This window comes from Thalassophryne amazonica, chromosome 9 (genome assembly GCF_902500255.1).
Source record: "Thalassophryne amazonica chromosome 9, fThaAma1.1, whole genome shotgun sequence".
Lineage (NCBI taxonomy): Eukaryota > Metazoa > Chordata > Actinopteri > Batrachoidiformes > Batrachoididae > Thalassophryne > Thalassophryne amazonica.
In genome coordinates this window covers 87,803,004-87,819,985 of record NC_047111.1, presented here as the reverse complement: position 1 = coordinate 87,819,985, position 16,982 = coordinate 87,803,004, and the positions used below count along the sequence as shown (strand labels likewise).

The window sequence follows — 16,982 nt, the reverse complement described above, 5'->3', positions numbered from 1 at the left end:
AAGGCAGCATAACATACCACTAGGATCAGACATAAATGAGGTGTGGTGCATTTATGGACTTGAACCATTAAAATGAACTCTGTTCGACCTCTGTGTCCTGCAGGTGTTGGAAACCCTCAGCAGTACCACCCTGTCCCTCTAACTGGTCGTATCCAGATCATGTCAAATGGCTCTTTGCTCATCCGACATGTTCTTGAGGATGATCGAGGATACTACCTGTGCCAGGCATCCAATGGAGTGGGCTCAGACATCAGTAAGAGTATGATCCTTACTGTCAAGAGTAAGTGTCAGTCATGCTCTGTATTCTGTGAACACACTTCTTTTCATACTTTTACTCATATCTCCAGGATTGTGCATACAGTATCCAGAGCTAAGTCTCAGATTTTGAGGTTGAATCACTTTTTCTACAAAGCATCTTTGCTTCGGGCTCTGCTCAATGGCCGGTCTGTAGTGAACCCAGGAAACCTTCTCTCCACCTTACTGTATTCACAACTGGTACTGTCTTTGTTATTGATTAATCTGTTCCGGCAGCATGTCTGTTTGCTCCGGATGTTTGCTGGGGTTAAAGGGCTGATGAATTAGTGATGAAAACAAAACCGCAGGAACCTCTCCAATCAATAATCTATGTATGAGGAAGACAAGTAGGAATATGGAAAGAAAACAAAGCGGGAGGGTGCAGGATGAGGTGGCCAGGTAGGGTTTGACAATGCAGAGTGCACAGAAAAAAATAAAGATATCTATCCTTCTCTAATATACCCTCAGTTTGTAATATCACATCACTTTCCCCTCCTGATAATGACATGCCTTTTATTCTGCTCAGTTCCTGCCATGATCACCAGCCACCCCAACACTACCATGGCTAGAAAGGGCCAGACCAAGGAGCTGAACTGCACAGCGCGGGGCGAGCAGCCCATCATCATACGCTGGGAGAGAGGGGACACGGTCATCGATGCTGAGAGAAACCCCCGTTACTCCATCACAATAAACAAGAAGGGAGATGAAGTCATCTCTACCTTGAAGGTCAGAGTCATACTTCACTGAGCTCAGCATAAAGCCCTCAACCCAAATCCAAAGCCATCAGATTGTTTCATGTTTAAACTATATTGTAAAGTGTAATTATTTAGAATTTTTCTTGAGAAACTCATCAACTAATTTATCAACAAATTTATGTCATCAGTATGCTGTGAAAGCTATTAGGTCGAAGCCCATGCAACGTTTTTGTCTTCTTCAAATGTTTCAGGGTCTTTATTTGTTAATGATTGTAGTTACTGACGAATTATTAGTACACAGTATACTTTGATGTTCACAGTTAAACCCAGCTGAGCGAGGAGATTCCGTCTTCTTCTCCTGTCATGCCATCAACTCCTATGGAGAAGGACGAGGGCTCATCCAGCTCACTGTCCAAGGTATCAGTGCCATAACGCCAAACATGCTTTCTTAAACTGAGACTGAACAAGAGTAATAACAGTCTCTGAGGTCAGCACCATCACCTTTCTCTTTGTAACATGCATAGAACCACCAGATCCTCCAGAGTTAGAAGTGAGGGAGGTGAAGGACAGGAGCATGAACCTGCGCTGGATCCAGAGGTTTGATGGCAACAGCATCATCACCAGTTATGACATTGAGTACAAGAACAAGTCAGGTAGGTGTTCAAGCTCTAAACCAACACATTAGTCCAGAAAAAGATCCTGGAGGCTGTTTTAGAATATGTCCTCATTTGGCAGACACCTGGGATCACATGTACACAACCAGGAACATCTCGCCCACCAACAACCAGGCCAATATTGTGGAATTGCACCCGGCCTGTGTTTACAGCATTCGCATGTACTCCTACAACAAGATTGGCCGTAGTCTTCCCAGCAAAGAGCTCACAATCAGCACAGAGGAAGCACGTCAGTGACCATTATCTATAATACAAGTTTCCTTTGTATTGCCCGTACCTCTCTTTTTTTATGGAACTATAAAACTCAATATGTTTTGAGACTAACATCGAGTTTGACATCTTTCAACAGCACCTGACGGACCACCAGTGGATGTGATACTGCAGCCGATGACATCTCAGAGCATACGGGTTACATGGAGGGTAAAACCCTGTTGTTGTTACTTCATGCTACTTATTGTATACTTGTAGATGGTATGAATCAACAAATAAGCAAGTGTGAATGTATTATTATAAGTATAAATATGTATATTACAGTATATTGAGGTATTGCTACCAACAGCAACTTCACATGCAATAAGTGAGACTAGTTGTAATTTGGCAAATAAAACATCTTGTATCAAAAATGTGTCATCGCCGGCAATAAAGGAGAGAAAGGTGGAGACAGTGTGGTGATTCATAGCGGTTCTGTGTTTAGAGACAGTAATACAGTGACCTACAATGGCTTACTTTGCAAGACCTTTCTGTAAGTGATATGAAAATCTTCACTCTCATCACTCATCTTCAACCGCTTTTCCGGGTTTGGGTCACGGGGGCAGCAGCTCCAGCAAGGGAACCCCAGACTTCCCTGTCCCGTGCCACATTGACCACCTCTGACTGGAGGATCCCAAGGTGTTCCCAGGCCATTGTGGAGATATAATCTCTCCACCTAGGCCTGGGTCTTCCCCAGGGTCTCCTCCCAGATGGACGTGCCTGGAACATGTCCCATGGGAGGCGCCCAGGAGGCATCCTTACCAGATGCCTGAACCACCTCAGCTGGCTCCTTTCAACGCGAAGGAGCAGCGACTCTACTCCGAGCCTCCCATGGATGACCGAACTTCTCACCCTATCTCTAAGTGAGACACCAGCCACCCTCCTGAGAAAGCCCATTTCGGCCGCTTGTACCCGCGATCTAGTTCTTTCAGTCATGACCCAACACTCATGACCATAGGTGAGAGTAGGAATGAAGATTGAAATTTCCTATGAAAATCTTAATAATTTCAAAAATATATTTGTCTTAAAAAATGTAATCAAAAGTAATAAAACAAAGCCATACAATTTAAATTACGTTATTCTTTATTTATCTGACGTATTTTAATGTATACATAGAAAAACTTTATCTTAATTTCATGTGTACCCCCTCATGACCCTTAATTGAAATAAGCGGCTTTAGAAAATGACTTCATGAATTTCATGTGTCAGTCAAAATTATGGTAAAATTTTTCGGTGAACCACAGATGATTTTCAGATTCCAAAGTGAGCTGCAGCGTTCTTAGGTTTGGGAATGGGTGCATTAATGAATATAGCATGTAAAACCTATTAAAAAATGCTAAAATAATGTATTAGTTGTGTTCTGTTTAACATTTATAAGTATTATACCAGTTTTCACAAGTAGCCAATCAGGATGTACATCTCTATAGTCATTGTTATAACCATAACTGTTTTTCAGGCTCCTAAGAAGGAGCTGCAGAATGGAGTGATCCGAGGCTACCAGATCGGTTACAGAGAGAATGGTCCAGGCAGCAATGGCCAGTACAGCATAGTGGAGATGAAAGCCACAGGGGACAGTGAAGTGTACACCTTGGACAACCTAAAGAAGTTTGCCCAGTACGGAGTAGTCGTCCAGGCCTTCAACAGAGCCGGGACAGGCCCCTCCAGTACTGAGATCAATGCTACCACGCTGGAAGATGGTAAGAAAACCAGGATGAGTGAGAAGAGGAGCAAAGAGAAAACTCATGGAGTGAGAGGAGGCTTGAAATACAATTGAAAATGTTCTTTCCTTTATGTTAAGAACAGCAGTGAATACTATTACTTCAGCATACCACACATACTGCCTACCAATATGTAGACCTGAGTTCAATTATCAGTTACAGTATCTGTCAGTGTCCTTGAGCAAGACACTTCATCTGCATCATCACAGTCCAACCAGCTGCAAATGGGCACCAGTCATGGCTGGGGAAGTAATCTGTGATGGACTGACTGTCATCTATGTTTCAGGCCGTGATATACAGGGATAAGCACCGACTTGATGGGCCTTTGGGACCTGTATAAGATTTACTTTTTCAGTTCACTATGCCAGAATGGTACACATTATGTAACTGTTTAGCCCATGCCGATGTTCATCTTCTATTTCTCAGCATTATGCCAATTAAGATCATTATGTCTCACAGCCACAGCTCCACCTTAAAGGGAAACTCTGGCTCAGTAGGCTTTCTCAGAGCTCTTCCTACCCTACACCCACTAGTACACCTACTTGATGTCTACACTTCTTTATCCAGAGAACAATGAGTTGTTGATAGTTAATCTGAGTTTATGTGACTGATTTATTTTGACAGTTTCCACTGATGTGTAGTCAGCATCCTGGAACAACTTGAATGCATGACTTCAGAAACTCTTTGCAGCACTAACACAAACTGTCTCTTTCTTCAGTGCCTAGTGAACCTCCTCAGAACGTGCGCGCCATCTCTGTGACATCGGACGAGGCGGTCATCACATGGGCGGAGCCTCCACGGGTGACACTACACGGTGTGCTGAAAGGCTACCGTGTTGTGTTTTGGTCCCTCTTCCCCGATGGAGGTGGGTGCTGTGGGAGCCAGGCCCAGTGGCCAGTGCAGAGTAATTATCACCTAAATCTCATTCTAAACTTCACTAACTCATCCAGCTAGTTGTCAGTTCACTCATCAGTTGTCAGTATGGTTTATGTGTAAGTGCACCTTTCTTATAAAACCCTGTTGGTGTTTTATACTGTTTTCATATGATTGTGGTGAAACATATTTTGTGCATGTCCCTCATCATTGTATGTATGTGCCACTGTTCTGTATTTGTCATTACCGCTAATGCAACATGACCCTACACAACAGTGAATGGGCAACATTGTCAGAAGAATTTTCAAGCAAAACACGCTCAGCAGAAGTCATTGATTATTGCAGTTTATATTGTCGACAGTCCTGTAATCTTTGGATTCTGTAGCATCAACCAGATTAGAGTCTACATCTCCCCCTGGATGGGACTGCAGTCCAACACACGTTACCTCCCCAGGCGAGGCCAGTGCCCATTTACAGCTGGGTGGACTGAGACCATGTCTTGTCCAAGGACACAGACAGGTAGCATGAGTGGGATACAAACCCAGGATAATATTGGCAGCTCAGCTTCTTTTCCACTCAGGTACCTGCTCTACATATTCATGAAAGAGCTCATAATATTCACATTGAAAATGTGAATCCACACGTTAGCAGACAGAAATTCAAATGAATTCCAAAGATGTTCCAAAGTGCTGCGTCGTAATGCATTATGGGTAATGATAAAAGACCAAATGGCCTATGTATGCACAGCCAGTGAATGTCCTTCCTAGAGGGTAGTGTTTACAGTGGAGGATAAGCTAATGCTAATAGCGTACATAGTAGAATTTTCCCATAGATTGTAATTAATGCTGTCACCCATACGTTTTTGTTCGAGATGCAGAATAGCCTATGTGAAGGGCATATCTGGATATTGTCATGTTTGCAACGGTGGCAGAGCTGACTCTGTCATGATGAACCCAGAACTGGATAAAAAGATGGAGCATTAGTTACTCAGTCATGTGACAAAGGAAGCCTGAACATGCCCCTATTTTTGAGTCTGACCCAGCTAAGCTATCAGGCTAACCTCAGTTTGGGTGTTTATTAAATCATATTTTTCAGAACTGTGTGATGGTTCTCATAACGGTTTGGTTTGGTGTGGGAATCACACAGTAAATGGATAAAGCTACCAATACCTGCTAAAAGTACAACATTAAATACAACAAGAATTTCACTCAGTGGGAATATGGCAACAGGAACATCTTTGATGATCCGTTAGGACGTTTCACCACACAGCATGCCATATTATTCCAGGTATTCCAGAAACAACACAACAGTTAGCAGTCGCATCAAGTGACCTCTGAACTAAAGACACCATGAGAGCATACTTGGCATCATGGGCGCGGCTTAGGGTGCCTTGCCCGCCATCGGTGTCATTTGGTACCGCCCTGGATGGACGAGCCTGTCAGTCACCCTCCAACCACCCCAAAAAAAAAAAAAAAAAAAGCATGAGAAGATTGCTCTTTCCTTCTCAAACTGTTATAATTGCATATTCAACAATTCAAATTTTTAAATATCCCAGGGGAGAAATGCCTGATTAAATAGGACTTTACACTTCTGGCTTAAAAAAAACTGTGCTCCCCTTTAGAGCAATGCAAGGCCCCTCCACAAATCAGTGTTGGGTCTGCACGAGAGTCGGAGGCCCTCGACTCTGCAGCTCTATGCAACCACGCCCCTAATTATGCATAGCATTATGGCTTAAAATAGCTTAAACTAAGAAGCTGTCATGCAGGGGAAACTATCTAATGAGACCGACACCATTTGTTTTGTTTTTCTAACAGGCTGTAAACATGTTTATTTCTACTCTAAAATTGCACATTTTAACATGGACTTAAATGGGAACCTGCTCACTTTTGAAGCCAGCCTCAAGTGGCCAGTCAAGGAACTGCAACTTTTTCTTCTTTAGGGTGGCCTTCATCTGAGACCATCAAAGCGTACCGCTTGAATTTTCCAGAATTGTGCAGCAACAAATTAGTTTCCTATTGAGAAAAACGTTTTTAAAAGTGTTAGCTTTTAGATGTAGTTGTCCGGTTTGTTATTAAAAACATACATTGAAGTCCAAAAAATGCAGCTAATGTAGTCAAGCTAATGATATGATTAATGCTAGTAATGTTTACTAATGAAAGCAAAGCCGTGTGTGTAGTCTTTGTTGCCTGTCCACGTGATAACCCACAGATCTGTAAAACAGCCTCTTTTCCTCTTTAGAATGGGGGAGATGCAGAACATCACCACCACACGTGAACAGGTAGAGCTGCGAGGGCTGGAGAAGTTCACCAACTACAGTGTCCAGGTGTTAGCCTACACGCAGGCTGGGGACGGAGTCCGCAGCAACGTCCTCTACATCCAGACCCGCGAGGACCGTGAGTGCACACAGTCCCCATTTATTCATTCGTATATGCTAACAGAGGGAGCTGTACTTGGATCAGACAGGGGAGGAGGGCATGTAAAATGATCTCAAACCCTTGACAAAAGCTCATTTATGCTGGGAAGCTCCATTAGCAGCACTAATGAGAATTAAGAGGCTTTGGGTCCACAGCTCAGGGCTGAGGGAGGGTGACGTTGATGTGAGGGGAGGAGGGGTGCTCTTGCTCGCAGCATATAGCATCCAGGAGTCAGACCTCAGCCCGGGCCTGCATCCTTTCTATCAGCTCTCTGCCATAGGCTCAGGGATTACCTCCGCTTGGATTAGAGAGAATTAATTTTGTGCTTACACCATTGGAGGCGGGATTACCGTCAGATCCATGTCTCTTTATAGGGAAGGAGGAAGAGGAGGTTACAGGGGTTTAAGATGGAAAGATATAGCGGTGACTGAAGCATTTGAAAAATTCACACTTGTAGTACATGGATATGCAAATGATATATTTCTGACGGAACATCAATTTCATGTCTCCGCTTCCTGCATTCACTGCGTATTTAGTTGAATATTGTGTGATATTGTGCCTCTGGTTGGCACAGCTGTGTATTACGCATTCACGTGGGTGTGGCTGCTCGGTCAGCACCATTGTGCCACTCTGCTTCACCACCACATGGGTTTTGCTTGACGTGCAGCGGACTGGGCAGATTTCGGGCACCAGATGGGGCTTAACCCCCCCCCCAACCCCTTTCCCCTCCCACTCTTACTGTGAGATGCACGTCCAGATAGAGCGATGATGACCGCCTCCTCAACACCTCCCCACCGCCACTATTATCGCTCCCCCAGGAACAGCACCTATCATTGTCTCCTATCTTCTGTCCCCGCCTCCCTCTTTTAAAACCGTCCCCGACCCAGCTATCCTTTCTGTATTTTGTGTCGTTTGAGCCCGGCTCGTGTCGTGTAGGAAGAGAGAACCCATGGGAATGGCACGGCTGAATCCCTGACTGACTCGCTTGGTGGCTGAATGACTGCAGCAGGGGGCCTCACATAGAGCAAAAAAAAAAAAAAGGAATGGGGGTGGATTAAGAAAGCAGGTTCTTACACTGCGGTCGTCCCCTTCAGTAAACCCCAGAGGAGGCCTGCTGTCGAGTGCAAGTTATTTATGGTGGGGATGAATAGGCCTGACACTGTGAAGCCCACACTGTATAGACGACATGACAAAAGAAGTATTCTTCACCTGTCACCATATAAATTTCCTGATGTATTTTTCTATCAAGTGAACAACCTTTCTTTAAATTCTTTAGTGCGGTTACTTGTGATCAAGTATTAAGCGGTGTCCAGTGTCAAGCTGAAGTGGTGAGCAGGGGATCAGACACCAGTGTCTAATCTGTTTGTGGCTTTGAGAGTTAAGGGAACGTTGGGTGTCACCGAGGCAGAACTGCTGACCAGCGTCTGAGGGAACATATGTCGGTGCCGTCCTCCCAAAGGGAGTTCCACCAAGTCTCGTGGAGCGGCTTAGCGCGGGATAAGACTGGAAATCTGCAAACAAGCCTCCTCACTTTAACAGGCCTCTAACACCCAGCGTGTGCATGCGCTCGCTAAAACACACAAATGGAAGCACACATGCACACAACTACAGCTGCCATGCTGATGTGCCTTTGTGTGTTTCTCTAGTTCCTGGCCCACCAGCTGGCATCAAGGCGGTTCCCTCCTCTCCAAATAGCGTGGTCGTGTCCTGGTTACCCTCATAAGCCAAACGGGGTTATCCGCAAGTACACCATCTACTGCTCCAGTCCGGGGTCTGGGCAGCCGGTGAGTCCTGCACTACTACTAGGGGTTCCTCCTCATGGACCAATAGAAAATGGTTCAGATGCAAAAAAAAAAGTGAACACGCCAATTGAAATACTCATCACTGTTATTCATTATATTTGTTCTGTTTATGTGAGTGTCTTTACGTTCTCTTGTTCACTGTGTTTGCACCATCGCTTTATTTCCTGCCCTCCCAGATGAACAGATGAGGTTGTCTTGGCAACGTGATGAGACGTAGATATGCAAATGAGGCAGAGAACAAGCTCACACATGCACACTGCCGCATCAGAGACACACACAAATACACACATGCAAAGACATCACATTTTAGCGTTTTCTATTTATATACACACATGCATGACATTTCAGTTGTGATTTGATCATGTGCACAACAATGTGGGCATCAGTGCGCGACAAAATCTCAAATCTGATGGTAGAATCTCACTTTCTTATTATTCACAAATACTCCTCCCTCTCCGTGCATGAGTGCCATGTAAATGAGCACAGGCACGGAGGAGAGGAGGAGGGAGGGAAAAGGAGGTTGAGAGTGAAAAAGAGACACACCATTAGAGGTGGGGAGAGACCGAAGGGAAATGAGAGAGAAAGAGAGGGAGATACAGGCAGGGAAGAAGAGACAAGCAGAGGAGGGTATCAGTCACACCGAGATGAGAGTGCTTTTGTTCGTCTTTTCATTATCTGCCTGTATCACTCCCTGGATCACCACAACACCAACGCTATGCTGGAGGAATGCTCAAACCCACCCCACTAAATATATGCACACATCCATCATCCCTCCATCTTCACTGTGCTTCACAAGAAAGAGGAAAAGAGAAAAAAAATTACAACAAATTGAAAAGAAGAAAGACAGAAAAGAAAAACAGCACATCACACGTCAGTTTGAATGTGTTTTTGAAGATATTTTTGTTGGAAAAAAAATCACCCATTGCCTTTTTTAAACCAAAAATGTTATTTTTCTTAACCCAGGAAAGTTTTGATGTAATGACATGCATGAATTCTGAAAATTGCTTGAAATTTTTTTCTTAACCCTCTGGGGTCCAGGGTATAATTGACCGTTTTTGACTACTTTTAGTTTTACCTTCATAATTTACCTTAAAAACGGTTTACTTTACCTTGCTTGGTGTAATTGTTTTTAGTACAACCTCACCTGTAGAACTTTACAGTTTTTCTTTCATTCTGACATACTGTATTGACAAGTTACACAATGAACCTAAACAAAAAATAAAATTGAAATAGAAAAAATTTTGTTTGTTTTTTTACTGTGAAAACCACAAACATGTTTAACAAATCATTTTTATAACTTAAAATGCAAATATAAATTGTAAATTTCAAAAACAAATGTACAAATGTAACAAACAACAAAGTTATATGCAACTATTTACATTGAAATGGAGGAAGTGCTTCAGGCGTTTTTTGTATAACTATTTACAAAACAATAAGATGCCACACAAATTGTTTGTGCCACTCAAAAAACAATTCCTATCCAACACAAGACAAGGAGTGTCACTCCTCCTGTTGTTCACCTGGAGGCAGCGTTGGCACTTTAGTCTGTCTTTTGGTGGCTTTTTGGCTAGATCTCCTCAGCAACCAACCTACGTGGGTTGGTGATTTTAATTGGTTTAGGTTGTGCATTTTTCCACCAATGATAAAGGGGAAGTCATGTTTTGTTTCCCTTGTAATTACTTCGGCCAAAGAAGAGAAAAAAGAGGAAGACAAGCTCCCCTTTGCACGCATGCTGCATGAAACATGTTCCACACATTACCATAATATTCAGGAAAAGCATGGCGAAAATTATTAATCATAATTCAAGTTATACTGGGCTTATCAACAAAATCTAAAAACTGGTATATAGTTTGAAGTCTACACTTTCAACACACATTCAAAAGGAAACTCAGAGTGTGGAGGATTTGATGGGACGGCCGCTTAATTTGGTAATGTGACTTGGATGCATCTCCACGTCAGATGACTCCAGAGGGATAAATCAATAAATATCATTTAAATATTATTTCTGTTTCAGTGTACATTTAATGAAATTCAATACACAAGATGCCGCTAAGCCTCATGCACAGCAACATATTCAGTGTTAATTTAACTCCCATAGTGTTAAAATTAACATCATTTCTGAACTTATGGAATTCTTCACTTTTGACTGTGTTAAATTTTTAACACTTTAATAGCGTTAATGGTTTTACACTTGCAGTGTTAGCAGTTGATATTTGAAATTAGATTTAACGTTATACAGTGTGTTTTAATAGTGTTCAGATTTTGAGTGGTAATTTTTACCCTGTGCACCAGCCAAGTGGCAAAGCAGGGTATTGTAATCACCCCTGTGTGTGTCTGTGAACCCGATAACTAAAAAATGAATAAATAAATAAAGAAGGGTTTGAATGGATTTTCATCATATGTGGAGGGAATGCTACTTGGATGTCTTGAGATGTTTAACTTGGGATGGGACAGAGGTCAAGATCAACAAAACATGGTGTGAAAAACAAATTTTCTGCTATATCTTTGCAACCAATAGAGCTAGAGAGCTGATCTAAAAATTTATATTGATCAGTAGATTCTTTGTGATTGATTGTTATAAGTAGCATCATGATGAAGTCATGTTTATTGAGATCAGGCTCGATTTATTACAGCCCTCTGATGTCTTTCCTGTTATCGAAGCTAACATTTTCATTATCAGTTTAGCTTTTCAGATAACTTTGAAAACAATCATCACATCAATTATCTTTTGATAAGTTTTGGTCCAATAATTTTTAGACTGCTAACATATTATGGCAAGCTTAGTGAATAAAACTTTAACAGTTATATAAATTTTTAAAGTCTGATATCAAAGATTTTAGAGCTTACCTGTGAAATGTTTGTAGTATGTTTGTTTGTAGTATCCACTACAAACATAGGAGAGCTGGTTTCAGGAGAAACTGCTCTATCCTCTACAATCAGAGGAGAAGTGGTCACAGAAAACAAACAAAATGACACCATTTCTCTTGACACCCTACTGACCAGTCTGCAATATCACCCAAGTCATCCAGAGGCATACAGTTTTAACTTGTGGTTAAAATTTTAACCTAACTAATTTTGGACGTTTTTAACATCACAACTGATGTTTTATAAAGTGAAAATCTCACAGTGCACTAATTTTAAAGGTTTTAGTGTGGACATGGTGTGTGCGCAGACCGAAGCATTGCTTCAATCTGCGAACCACGCTTCGATTGGTTCAAGGTTCAAAGCAAAGCCGCGCTGCAGAAAAGTTGATTAAGGACCCGCTGCAGGGTCTGTAATCAGTGTAGAGAAATGATCATTTTCCTGACAAACACCCGCCAAAACAACGGCCACTCTGAAGGACCGATAACAGAATCGTTAAGCACAAAGCGTATTGATGTCAGTGGATCGAATCATTTCTTAACGATACCCGAAAGGAACTGGTTCTCGATACCCATGCCTAAAACCTACTACCTAAACCCACAAACCTAGCATTCCACAATTACTGTATTTTATCATCTAAAAAATAAATGCGGACAGCATGGTGTCTTAATGGTTAGCACTGTTGCCTCACAGCAACAAGGTCATGTGATTGATTCCCGCCTGTGGCCTTTCTGTGTGGAGTTTGCATGTTCTGTCAGTGTTTGCAGGGTTCCCTCCGGGTGCTCCAGCTTTCTGCCACATCCAATGACATGCAAGTTAGGTGGATTGGACACTTTAAATTGTCCGTAGGTGTGCGTACAGGTGTGAATGTGTTTTGCCAATAACACATAGTGCTGGATGCTGGAATTTTCTTTCACCAAAACATCAAATCTAGGCTTGCATCTCAGATGTACCTTCTGGAAAATTATAGCTGAACTTTCAGGTCTTCTTTTTAAGAAAATCCTCCTCTATACCACTCCATAATGAAGCTGTATAACTGGTGACACAAAATGTAAAACATGAACTGTGCACAATTTCTCCAGTCACAGCCACAGAAGCCTATGACTTCTTCTGGGTTGTCTTGGTGGCTTCTCCTTCTTGCACAGTCAGTTTTTGAATACTGTCTACTCCATACAGGTTTACCATAGCGTACCATACTGTTTGTATTTCTGTATAATTGATGAATAATGTCCAAGACATCAGAGGTGGGATGAAGTCACCAGCAAGTCGCTGTCAAGTCATGAATCGGCAAGTCAGAAGTCTCAAGTCAAGTCCCAAGTCAAGTCTCAAGTCATAATGACCACCAATTGTTTGCAAGCTGACTTGAGAATATGCAAGACATATTCAGTTACTTGGAAATGTTCATGTATCCATCCCCTGGGAAATGTTCATGTATCCATCCCCTGGGAAATGTTCATGTATCCATCCCCTGACTTGACTGAAGAAAACTGGCAATAAAACTGATTATTTACAGGTGTTATACCAAAGCATTCTATTACTTATGCAACAAATTATCTTGTCTTTTAAAATTTTAATTAATTCAAGTTGTAGGGACAGCATGGTGGTTAGTGGTTAGAAGTGTTGCCTCACAGCAAGAAGGTCATATGATCGATTCCCACCTGTGGCCTTTTTGTATGGAGTTTGCATGTTCTTCCCATGTTTGTGTGGGTTCCCTCCAGGTGCTTCAGCTTCCTCCCACATCCACAAACATGCAGGTCAGGTGGATTGGAAAATTTCAATTGTAATTGCGGGTGAATGTGTTTGTCTGTCTATATGTGGCCCTGCGACAGACTGACAGACTGGCAGACTGGGCGTCCTGTCCGGGCTGTACCCCGCCTTGTGCCCTATGACTGCTGGGATAGCCCCCCCCCCAAATCTTAATTAGAGTAAGCATGTATAAAAAATGGATGAATGGATGTATGGAAGCTGTAAAGAGATTTGCTTTCAGTTTAAGTTTAAGGAGGATGATTTTAGAAATTTTTATTTTTTTGTATTGTTTGTGTTTTAAATGGCATAAACATGCGAAATACCAAGTGTTCCAGTACTTTTGCAAGACACTGTACAAGGTCCCACAGTTGACAGTGCATGTCAGAGCACAAACCAAGCATGTAGACCTCTGAGACAGGATTGTCTCCAGGCACAAATCTGGCGAAGGGTACAGAAACATTTATGCTGCTTTGAAGGTTCCAGTGAGCACAGTGGTTGCCATCATCCATGAATTGAAGAAGGTGCGCCACACTTGTAACTTCATATTCAAGAAGACCTGAGGCTGTAATTGCTGCCAAAGGTGCATCAACAAAGTATTGAGTAAAGGGTGTGAATACTTACGTACATGTGATTTTTTTTTTTTTATGTTTAATAAATTTACAAAAATTTAAAAAACAAAAAAAAATTTCATGTTGTCATTATTGGGGTGTTGTGAGTAGAATTCTGAGGGGGGGAAAAATGAATTTACTCCATTTTGAAATAAGGCTGTAACTAGGGTGGTTCAAAAAAATAAAAGTTGGAAATTCATTACTCTCACCCCTTCATTTTATGATGCTTTGGGAAAAAAGAAAGCCTGCCAAATATTTTTGTCATACATTAATATTTAGAGGTAGCACCTCATAGCTGAAGGTTGTTAAATATATCAATTATCGCTGCCCGAGTGCCGTGCAATAGTTATCCATTATCCAGTATCTATCACATCACTTATAAAGAGGATAGAAGGTTAACCACCTGAGTGTAACTAAAGTATAATTTTATATTCAATTTAAAACTATACCTGGGTTTAAATATTCTCACAAACAACATACTTCAAAAATGTTATTTTAGGCTACAAGCTGAAAATTTTGCTTCAATTCACAGCTTCTTTTTCATTCAGATCCTTTGGTGATGGTGAATCTAACATGAGAATAAATGTAAAAGAGACACTTGCTGACTTAACATGCTTAACCATTAACTGGAACTTCAGTAAAAACATGTCAGCTACTAGAAGTAGAACATTTGTATACCTTATTGGTTCCACCGACTGAATAAAGGGAAACAAATTGCCCTCAAATGGGCAAATACTCAAGGTATTTTTCTTCAAACACACTGATTTGAAGAAAACTGTCCATGATACTGCTGTGACCTCTATAGACATGGCAATTCCTTTTTGGGAGCGAGCTAGAATCCCACTGAGGGCAAAGCAGCATCTGATCACCAAAGTTAGAAAAGGTGTTTGGAAAATGGAAAACATTGAAAAAAGACCAAGAACTCGCAATACAGACAAGCAGAAGAAAGATGAACAGTGTTTTGTGAAATCTTTGGAGGACTTGTTTGACATGGCACATCAGGATGTCCTAACACTGATAAAGTTGAAGATGACAGACAGTTCCTACTTGCTCAGCGAGAGAAAGGTAGAAGGGGATGCATGACAGGCGTAGATAAAATACAAACTGCCAAAGAACAAAGAGCAGAAAAAGAAAAGCTGCAGAAGCAAAATACAAAGAGGAAACTGGAGGAGCCTGGACCATCTAATGTCTCATTACCTGACACTGTCTCCAGCCAGAGTGAAGAGAACACAGAAAGTCCAGATGAAGGAATTTGTTATGCCAGTTCCACAAAAGCCAGTAAAAGTAAGTTGTTGTAACACCAGGACCTTGCAGCAACATTGGATAGGACCACAAACACAGACAGAAGTGCCACCCTATATCTGACTGAAAACTGCAGCAGTCTTGGTCAGATGCAAGCAACTTAAATATTTATTATCATGTAAAGGATGTTCTTTATGTTACAAGCTGTAAATTGGTTCTTGTGCTGATCATACATTTTGAATATTAAGTACTGCAATGCATAAAGAATATATTGTTTGGAGCTAGATCAAAATATATGTGGAAATATATAAAGCATAGACTTATTTAAATTTATCAATAATGAAACAGTTATAAAATGAAAATAGCAGTGTTTGATTGTTACAAATCTTCGCTACCCCAGTATGTAGGTATTGTAGGAGCATGATACATGTACGAGAAGAACTACATCTCACAATTCATGTTTTAGTGTTAACTATTTTATGGGATATGAAAAGATTTGATTTTCCAATGTATTGCCATAATTTCTGTCCTGACATATCAATATTAAACTGACAGAAATTATTTGGAAATATCTGGAAATGACCATGCTATATGACAAAAATCTTTAAGGGCTGTGTGCTACCAGTAAAAATTATTAGAGTTTTATGAAATTGTACATGATGTGTTTTTATGTTAGGTACAACAAATTTAGGGGGGTGAGACTTGAAGTTTTTGAAAAAAAAATTTTTTGACCATTTTTATGGACCACCCTAGCTGTAACATGACAAAATGTGCAATAAGTGAAACACTGTGAATACTTTCCGAATGCACTGTATACAGCAGTACCAGAAATATCTGGCATTCTTGGGGTTACGAGATGATTTAAAAGTATTAATTATTTTAAAGCTATGGAAACAAAACCTTCTGTATGATAAATGATGGAATGAAAAATTATCATTACTCTGCAATGAAAAAATGTAATCAGAAAACAGCAGGAAATAAAATGTATATTTTAGAGGGGAGTTTTATCTACATGAACATCTCATCAACTTTGTTTACATGCATCTTTCTCAGACCCCCTACGAGTGACCTTGTCTCCTAAGAATCTGAAAACGGGTATCAGCAGCACGTTGTTCTTCACCTGCACTGTAGAGGGCTCTCCGGAATATACCATCACCTGGTACAGGAACACCGAGCCCATTGTCCCCGACCAGCACATCTCCATCCAGGGACAACACAATGACACGCTCCAGATCACTGCAGCACAGAAGTTCCACTCTGGGGCCTACCAGTGCTTCGCCTCCCGAAAGGGCCACACTGCTCAGGACTTCTCCATTATTCTGCTAGAGGGTATGTGGCTATAGCTGTGTCGGGAGCAAAGTAAACGCAAAGACAAAAGATGTTGGAATGGATTTTGTAACTATTAGCAATACAGAATAATCCACAATAGCATGAAAAATATGCATAAAGGTTTAACATCTGTTTGATTTCAAGTAGACATATTATGCAAATTATGTGTGAAACTTCCTTTAATGTGAAAGTATTTTTAATCATTCTTGCTTTTGTGCAAGTAGGCTCTTTTTTAATATCCCAAATAGTTATTTAAATTAACCCTAAATGAATGCGTGGCTTTGTTGCACATGTGAGAAGGCCTTTAGAAACCTGAAAATTATTTAAGAACACATGACTTCACTGTCGATGACTGATTTTTTATAGAGCTGGGCAACGACTAAAAATTTGAATTGTGATTAATCGCATGATTTCCATGATTAATCGCGATCAATCGCATTGTTATATGCAAAATCCAAAATGAATGAAAAAAGTAG

General features: G+C 41.2%; 2 protein-coding genes across 2 annotated transcripts in view; both read left to right on the top strand.

Moving 5' to 3' along the window:
• The window catches only part of LOC117517607 (Down syndrome cell adhesion molecule-like protein 1 homolog), a 243,800-nt gene that overhangs the window by 170,784 nt on the left and 56,034 nt on the right, over positions 1-16,982 (top strand). Inside the window, 8 exon segments of the mRNA XM_034178694.1 lie at positions 104-280; positions 821-1,020; positions 1,310-1,406; positions 1,514-1,642; positions 1,725-1,892; positions 2,013-2,083; positions 3,369-3,609; positions 4,349-4,534. Coding sequence (XP_034034585.1) covers positions 104-280; positions 821-1,020; positions 1,310-1,406; positions 1,514-1,642; positions 1,725-1,892; positions 2,013-2,083; positions 3,369-3,609; positions 4,349-4,534 — 1,269 coding nt within the window.
• The window catches only part of LOC117517118 (Down syndrome cell adhesion molecule-like protein 1 homolog), a 29,397-nt gene continuing 19,157 nt past the window's right edge, over positions 6,743-16,982 (top strand). Inside the window, 2 exon segments of the mRNA XM_034178044.1 lie at positions 6,743-6,896; positions 16,231-16,506. Coding sequence (XP_034033935.1) covers positions 6,743-6,896; positions 16,231-16,506 — 430 coding nt within the window.